Source organism: Micropterus salmoides, unplaced genomic scaffold, assembly GCF_014851395.1.
Source record: "Micropterus salmoides isolate LMB-PRFRI ecotype aquatic unplaced genomic scaffold, ASM1485139v1 Ms_hic_scaffold_3, whole genome shotgun sequence".
Lineage (NCBI taxonomy): Eukaryota > Metazoa > Chordata > Actinopteri > Centrarchiformes > Centrarchidae > Micropterus > Micropterus salmoides.
Window position 1 is genome coordinate 40,199,499 of NW_024042261.1, and position 9,056 is coordinate 40,208,554.

At 43.2% G+C, this 9,056-nt stretch overlaps 1 protein-coding gene across 3 annotated transcripts in view; it reads left to right on the forward strand.

Moving 5' to 3' along the window:
* Positions 1–6,632, forward strand: part of supt5h (SPT5 homolog, DSIF elongation factor subunit) — a 46,642-nt gene extending 40,010 nt beyond the window's left edge. For 2 of the 3 annotated variants that reach the window (XM_038692471.1, XM_038692472.1), the window contains 4 exons: positions 128–296; positions 1,831–2,028; positions 4,400–4,495; positions 6,240–6,380. In XM_038692471.1, coding sequence (XP_038548399.1) covers positions 128–296; positions 1,831–2,028; positions 4,400–4,495; positions 6,240–6,380 — 604 coding nt within the window. Of the gene's footprint in view, positions 1–127; positions 297–1,830; positions 2,029–4,399; positions 4,496–6,239 lie in introns of all 3 variants that reach the window. The other variant, XM_038692470.1, reaches the window with a different exon arrangement.
* Positions 6,633–9,056: the final 2,424 nt, after the last annotated feature.

Genomic DNA, 9,056 nt, shown 5'->3' on the forward strand with positions numbered 1-9,056 from the left:
TCTTTCTCCTGACCTGATTTATGAGCTCCATCATCCCAAAAGAAACAGGCTGATAAACTCTGCAGTAAATACGTGTGACGCTTCCAGGGTTTTCAGACTCTAACATGTCTCTCTTCTGTATGTGTAGGTATAACACAGAGCAGTATTCTCCCTACGCGGCCCCGTCCCCTCAGGGCTCCTACCAGCCCAGTCCTAGCCCTCAGAGCTACCACCAGGTGGCGCCCTCACCGGTCGGCTACCAGAACACGCACTCCCCAGCCAGCTACCATCCGACACCCTCCCCCATGGCTTACCAGGTAGGAGATGGCTGCGTGTTTCTTATGTCAACAGAACTGTATTTATAATCATCACAATAAGGTATTGTTAGAAAGTTGTTGTTTTTTTTAAAGTTCTTTGAGTGGTCAGAAGAAAGGACGTCCTGCAGTCCATTTACAATATATGGTGTTAGTTGTGTTACGTGGGAGTGTCTACCTTTGGCTCTTCCACTGAATCTAAGAACTCGACAAATCCAAGTACTTCAAATTGATGTAAGCCCAGACCTGCTAGGTGTCGGGTAGGACGATCGACAAAATGGGAAATCATGGACAATCAGATTATTTTGTCCCCTTATGCATGCCGCACACCTCCGTGAAGCTAGGAGGCTCAGCTAGCATCTCAGACCGACCATTATCCACACCAAACACACATCAAACACCGAGCATCTAAATAAACTTATATCACAACATAAATCGCTCTGTAATCACTGCACATGGCTGCACAAATCTCTTCTCTCATCCCACACTGCAGCCTGACCACTCTGAAGAAAGCTCAGCTCCAGCTCTGATCAGCTGTTTCACTCAAACCACAAAACTCACAGTGATTAGCCGACTAATAACAACAACAAACGCAGCAATATACATTTACAGTTACAACCGCTGACTTACTTTTGTTGTTTTCACTGTATTCAGTCCAAACAGCACTTTTTCTGGGTCAATAGAGACCTTCCTCGCGGGCCCCCATCTTGGTGAGGTCAGGGAGCTTCACTCTTCAAATTGAAGGAGAGAAGAAGAGTTGCTTTGGGGGAGGCGGTCTTTATCGGCCTCCCCCAAAGCAACTCTTCTTCTCTCCTTCAATACACAGACATGCAGTATACCAATCGTCTGCTCAATACGAAGAGAACGAGTCTGTAGGATGTCCTGTTCTCAACTTGTGCACCTGTAAAGCACGGGAGTACTTTAGGTCACAGGAATATTGATCAATATTCACTGTTTTTATCAATATTTCAGTGTTTTGGAAGCCTCAACGTGGTTGTATGGAGAGAAATTCTGTTCTGAAGAAAACTCCCAATAAAAGTGAACATCTAAACAGTAAATACGGCACATTCGCCTGGTATATTTAACAAATTGTGTGTAACTGTATTCCAGGTGTATAGAGAGAAAGATATTCAGTTGCATTATAGTGAGATGGACGATGGTTTTGATGGTGATTTTCCTCTTAAAATATAGATTTCATACCAGAGGATGGAAATATCATCTTTTCCTTTATTGCATCTCCATTTACTCTTTAATAGAAAAAGGGTTCATTTACAGTTGATCCATATTCCTGACCTGTTTAAGGAGATCAGAATTATGCATATAGGCCAAATGGTTGAGGGAGTGATTACTGATTTCTTTTGGGTTTGTTATTTTAGGAATTTTTCCTGGAAATAAGGGGCTGTTATCAAGTGGTTTTTAAAAAGCTTGTAAATCTATTCTGACATCAAATGGCCAAACACAACCAGACATATTAAAGGGAGAAATTCCTCAGTAGAAATATTGCCGTGAAATCTCTTATCTCTTGTTATGTCCACAGGCCAGTCCTAGTCCAAGTCCTGTGGGCTACAGTCCCATGACGCCTGGAGCGCCCTCTCCTGGAGGTTACAACCCTCACACCCCGGGCTCCAACATTGAGCAGGGCAGCAGCGACTGGGTGACCACCGACATCCTGGTCCGGGTGAAGGACTCCTTCATGGACCTGATGGGACAGACCGGGGTCATCAGGAGTGTCACGGTAACAAAAACACACTCCCATGCAGATTAACACAATCACATGAAATCTGCTGCATAATCAAATCGGAGTTTAGACGGGGGCAGCCTACACAATATCCACACAGAGGTACAGACAGTAAAGGTGATGTTGCTATAAACTAAATGAAAAATGGTACCGATATTTATAATAGTGTTAATGGTAACGATCGTAATGTTAATAATAATAAAAATAACAATAGGACTAGTAACAATAGTTGTAGCAGAGGGTGTCGAGCAGGAACACGGCGTAACTAAGGGATGGTTCAGGACTCACCTGAGCCAGCCCTAACTATAAGCTTTATCAAAGAGGAAAGTCTTAAGCCTACTCTTAAATGTGGAGATGGTGTCTGCCTCCTGAACCCAAACTGGAACCTGGTTCCACAGGAGAGGAGCTTGATAGCTGAACGCTCTGGCTCCTAGTCTACTTTTGGAGACTCTAGGAACCACAAGTAACCCTGCATTCTGGGAGCGCAGTGCTCTGGTGGGGTAGTAAGGTACTATGAGCTCTTTAAGATAAGATGGTGCCTGACCATTAAGAGCTTTGTAGGTAAGAAGAATGATTTTAAATTCTATTCTATAAGAAGCTAAAACCGGAGAAATGTGATCTCTTTTCCTGGTTCCTGTCAGAACACGTGCTGCAGCATTCTGGATCAGCTGAAGAGTCTTAATGGACTTTTTCGAGCAGCCTGATAATAAGGAATTGCAGTAATCCAGCCTAGAAGTAACAAATGCATGGACTAGTTTTTCTGCATCATTTTTAGACAGGATGTTCCTGATTTTCGCAATATTACGTAGGTGAAAAAAGGCGGTCCTTGAAATTTGCTTAATGTGAGACTTAAACGACATGTCCTGATCAAAGATAACTCCAAGATTCCTCACAGTGGTGCTGGAGGCCAGGGCGATGCCATCCAGGGAAACTATATCTTAGGATAATGCGTCACGGAGGTGCTTAGGCCCCAGAACAATAACTTCAGTTTTATCTGAGTTTAACATGAGAAAATTACAGGTCATCCAGGTTTTAACATCCTGAAGGCACATTTGAAGTTTAGCTAACTGATGAGTTTCATCTGGCTTGATCGATAGATATAACTGAGTATCATCTGCATAACAATGAAAGCTTATGGAATGTTTCCTGATAATATTGCCTAAAGGAAGCATATATAAAGTGAAGAGGATTGGTCCAAGGACAGATCCTTGAGGAACTCCATGAGTAACTTTGGCGTGCATGGATGACTCATCGTTAACATGTACAAACTGAAATCGATCTGATAAAAAGAACATAAACCAGCTTAGAGCGGTTCCTTTAATGCCAATGAAATATTCCAGTCTCTGCAATAGGATCTGATGGTCAATGGTATCAAATGCAGCACTAAGATCTAATAAAACCAGTACAGAGACAAGTCCTTTGTCTGATGCAATAAGGAGGTCATTAGTAATTTTCACCAGTGCTGTCTCTGTGCTATGATGAGCTCTAAATCCTGACTGAAAATCCTCAAATAAACTATTGCTCTGTAGAAAGTCACACAGCTGTTTAGAAACTGCTTTCTCCAGAACCTTAGAGAGAAATGGAAGGTTAGATATAGGTCTATAGTTTGATAAAACATCCGGATCAAGTTTGGGCTTTTTCAGAAGAGGTTTAATTACAGCTACTTTAAAGTACTGTGGTACATAGCCTGTTGATAAAGATAGATTGATCATATCTAGTATAGAGGTGCTGACTAAGGGTAGAACATCTTTAAGCAGCCTAGTTGGGATGGGGTCTAAGAGGCAGGTTGATGGTTTAGATGAAGAAATTATTGAAGTTAGTTGGTAAAGATTGAGGGAAGCAAAACAGTCTAAACATGTATCTGGTTCTACAGCTGTTTCTAAGGTTCCTGAGTTAAGAGATAAGTCGGTGCCAATTGAGGGCAGGTCTTGGTGAATTTTGTCTCTAATAGCTAGAATTTTATTAATAAAGAAGCTCATGAAGTCGTAACTACTGAGAGCTATGGGAATACTTGGCTCAATAGAGCTGTGACTCTCTGTCAGCCTGGCTACAGTGCTGAAAAGAAACCTGGGGTTGTTCCTATTTTCCTCTATTAATGACGAGTAGTACGCTGCTCTGGCATTACGGAGGGCCTTATAGGAAGGCCCTCCGAGCATTAAAATGTCAATAATCCAATAAGTAACATGAAATTTAGTAAAGAAAAGCCAAGATGTTGACTGTCCTGCTCACTCCTAGCTCAGGTTTTCCTTATTAAATATGTTTGTACGATTAACCAGTGTTTGTTAAAAAGTTAATACTGGCTGATGCATTGTTATCAGTCTTATAACTCTTAAATCCAGATATTTGAATTCTGTGTGTGTTTCTGCAGGGAGGGATGTGTTCAGTGTTCATGCAGGAGTCGGAGAAGGTGGTCAGTATCAGCAGCGATCACCTGGAGCCCATCACTCCCACCAAGAACAACAAGGTAACAGTTCCCACCAACACACCACACCGATGTTCACTTCCAAAGTAGCATGACGAGCACTTTCCTCTTATTGCAAATAACCACCACAAAATGCAAAATAACCCAAAAAACAATCAGCTTGATGTTCAGATTATTGATGTGTTCCACTTTTATACATCACACGAGACAAAATCTTTGTTATTGTGATGTTTTTATGATTTTATACTTTAACAACAGGATTTCATGAAACAATAACATGATCATTCCACTGTGTAGTGAATTATCACCCGGCCCTGTAGTCAGATGCACGTAGATACACTAAATGGACAAAAGTATGTGGACACCCTGTCTTGGTCTGTTAGTCCTGGTTTGATATGATGATATTTTAGACAAGTGGCTCCCAACCTGGGCGCTGGGACCCCTAAAGAAAGTAGTCAGTAAGTAAATTTAATATAGGCCCTTTCACAGATCAAGGTCACAAAGTGGTTTGCAAGTAAAACAATAACACAACATTTTAGGGGTGTCCCTGACTCAGAACTTACAGTCAAATCAGAATTGTAAAGCTCTACTTTAATCTTAAGAAGCTGCAGACTCTTCATTAGTCACTGTACATTCTTAGCTATACTGAGGCGTATTGTGGACCCTGTTCTCTCTGCTCTGCTCGCCTGCCATGCACCGGTCTTGTGCAGACCTGTGCATGCACGCCGCTGTTCCTCACGGGTCTATTCCAAATACCTAAACGATGTTATATTCTTTTTTTGGCTCGTCAGTGGTGATAAATGATTCAAACGTCTCGCGCCTGCACACCACCGGCACAGCTTGGTACGCTGTCTCGCTTCCTATTCTACCACACACGGCCCCTACCTTAAGGGTTTACAATTTGGGATTTATTCTGGCACTTTAAAAAGATTTATTAAAAGCTTCTTTTTTTCACATCATGTTTATTTACAACATTATATGTTGATATTTATATGATAATAGGCTCTATATTAACTTATTGGGAATGTAAAATCAGACATTGAGCACCCCCATATAGCTAAAGTGGTCTGATCCTTGTTTCATAACGCCACTGCGAAGATTCCTTACATTTACTTTTATTCATTTAGCCGACGCTTTTATCCAAAGCGACTTATAATTGCTATATATGTCAGAGGTCGCACGCCTCTGGAGCAACTAGGGGTTAAGTGTCGTGCTCGGGGACAGATTGGTGTGAGAGACCCGGGTTCAATCCCTCACTGTGACCCATCCACCAAAGGCACGTGTCTTCTCCCCTGCGCCATCACCACCCCATGCAACTGTGAGATGGGCAGTGGAATCAGGCTCCGCCTGTTGAAGCATCGAATCTTCTACTTAGAGATGCACCGAATGTTCGGCAACCAAAATTAGTCGTCCTTAAACAGCAAAAACAGCACTTTCGGTGTTCGGTCTAATGAGTCAAAAGACTGAATAAAAAGAGAAAAAATCATTGACAAAGGGTCCCGGGTCAACATTGCTTTGTTTTAAGGAGACAAACCAAACATCTGGAAAAGAGTGTGTCTCTAACTTTGTGTTGGAGTAAAGTGAATCATATTTGGCAGGATGTCCTTATACTTTTGGCAATGTAGTGTAAATATTGGATAGATGAAAGAACCTAAAACGTGTCAGATGTGTTTAATAAAAATAAAGTCAAAACTTTTAGTGTCAAGGCTGTTTTTTATTTTTTGTAAAAACGGTCCCCTGTGAGCTGCTGATAGGCTGTCAATGCTGATCGTCTCCACGTGTCCAGGTGAAGGTGATTCTGGGAGAAGACCGCGAGGCGACGGGTATCCTGCTGAGTATCGACGGAGACGACGGCATCGTCCGCATGGAGCTGGACGACCAGCTGAAGATCCTCAACCTGAGGTTCCTGGGACGCCTCGAGCACTGAGATGGGGAGGGAAACGTGTGCACAGAAACTCAAACACAACGCAACGACACACAAACACACCCCTCATGAGTTCAGCAGTTCTCTGTCTCTCTCCTCCGGCTGCTTTTATTTTTATTTTTTCGTTAGGTTCACTGTATTCATAGTCTGAATCAGGTTTTAGTGCTTTCTGAATGTTCTGTCCGTACTTTTTGGTTTTCTTGGCGCAGGAGCGTTAAAACGTGTTAACATGTTAATAAACTGTGAACCAGATAATGTGCTTGTCTCCAAGTGGATCTTTTGCCATACGGCTCGGGGGGGGTTATAGATTATTCCATTGATTCATCGAGTAGAAATGTTTTTTTCTTTTACACTGAAATGATCACAATACTTGGGACACTTTACATCTTTTTCTCTTTCTCTCTCGCAGTTTTCTCTTGCTTCCTCCACTTTTCCATCCACGCCGTCAAATCAAGTTGTCTTCACTTGTCCACAGCGTTAGTGGCGGGTAGTAATACTGTGAAACAGTGCGTTGTGTATTTAGTTGGATGGATTAAGCAAAGCATCAGTGCTTATTTAGTAGTTTCTGGAGTTGCAGCCTAAAGGCCTCTTCACACGGGAAGCGACACTCCGCCTGTCCCCGCGGGCTCAGAACTGCCTGTCGCAATGCCTGCGCCTCCCTTCCTAAACGCTCGCCTCTCGTTGAAAATGAATTACGAGGCGCGTAAATCGCTTCCCGTGTGAAAAGGCCTTCAAACGATTCTTATTCTACTCATTTATTCTGGTTCTTCTGGATCCTTGTTTCCAACAGATCCTTGCTCTGTTCGCAACAGAAGGCAGTTGCTTCGCTTCCTCACTGGTGTAATAGTTTGGAGTGAAGGCATCTCAATGAACATTGGTTTCAAACCAACATTAAGGGCAGCATTTATGGCAACGTGTGACGTCAGCACGCCGTTTTGCATCTGTCACTGACCAGCCTCAGCGTTGGCTAGCTAAAAAAAGGCAAATGGCTAACAGACGCCTCAGAAATCAGACTAAACGAACTTGGTTGGTCACAGTCACTGGCTGATGTGATACTTTCTGTTTAGTTCTGGGGAACTTTTCAAAAATCAAATCAAAATACCTGCTAAAAAGTTTTTGTAGACTAATTTCGGCTTGTTTGTCGGCCATCTTCGCTATTTTTCACACAGATTTATGGGTAGCAGGCAGCATACGGTCTAGGTGGGCAGTTTGAAGGCATCCTACGGGACAAAAGATCATTCGGTTCCTTTTCGAACAGCCCTCGCTGCCCTGCTTCACCTTCTGAGACGGCATTTATACGTATAATGTTTCAAACAGCCCTTCTCGGCGCCCGGTGACCTTCCTCCTCCTCGCTCCTCTTCCCCTGCATTCAGATTCACGCCGCGTCAAACGCTTCGTCACGTTGGAGCTGCTTCCTCCCTCGCACCAAACCTCCTTACTGCGGCTGGTGCAGTTTTTTGGTGAAGCTAAGCCAAACTTTGGAGCGTTTGCTGCGGTCCGCCACGGTCCAGGACCGGAACCAGAAGGACTCTCTTCTTCACGCTTTGTTGACGTAACACATGAGGTGACGTTCGGTCGGCGTAGCAGCTGCTGGCAGATCAGAGACTCTTTGATGGACGGTAAAATGCTCACTGCAGTTCAGTCAGGAGCTGAGATATGCAGGAAGTTAAAAACCGAGGAGCAGGATCTGATTCAATCCGCAGTTCTTGGACATTTGGTAACCGTTCCAACTTGGAACCAGTTCTTGATACCGAACCCTAAACTCACAGCCATCTCATTGTGACTGCTGCAATGACCCGCATCTACAAACTAATGTGGTGTCCGAACGATAATGCTGCGATGATGTGTTGAGAAGAAATCCGCTTGACACTGTTCTTGATTATAAAAGTTTATTACATCAAAGAATTAAGCATCAATTACAAGCTCTGCAGCAGCTTGGAGAGTGACCCAGCCCGATAACCACTCTGTCTCTCTGTACATCGAACACAGCTTATATAGGACATGTTTAGGTATCTGCTAAAAACCATATAAGGGCACAGTACTGTAGAATAAATGTAACCATCTGTTAGACACCACAGAAGGGTACAGTCCCTTCATACACACTAATCTCTACTCCCCCTACCACTGGGTCAGAGGTCAAATTCCATAGAAGGGTTCACTCTTTGCACACCCATCAATCATTACTTCCCCATAAGGGTTCACTGTCCCTCTCTCCAGCTGCAGAGTATTATGTTAAACTGTAATGGTCAAATGCACATATGTTATACACCACACTAACAAATGAATAGTGCTCGGCGTGGTCCTCTTTGCTCCCATACTCCAAGGCCACTGTTCAAACCTTTACAGTGGCTAAGCTTCTTCTCGAGTCCAAGAGCGATTTGTTTCCATTGTTCTTTGGAAGGAAGGGAGAGTGATTGGATTAGGACCAAGTGATTAAAATATTTCAAGAGGCATGTGTTGGACATTGGAGGCTGTGTGCGAGAGGTTTAGTGCTAAAGTTGACCTTAAACTTTCTTTGAAGAACCAACATTTCATGTGGCCCTTTATTTCACGCCAAGACCAGCTTCACACACTCCTCCTCTTCCTTTTGTAAGGCTCATGCCTGCACTGGTGAGTCTTTAAACTAAGAGAGCAGCGAAGATCTGTGATGGAAGTGATGACAAGTCTCAACTTGAATCC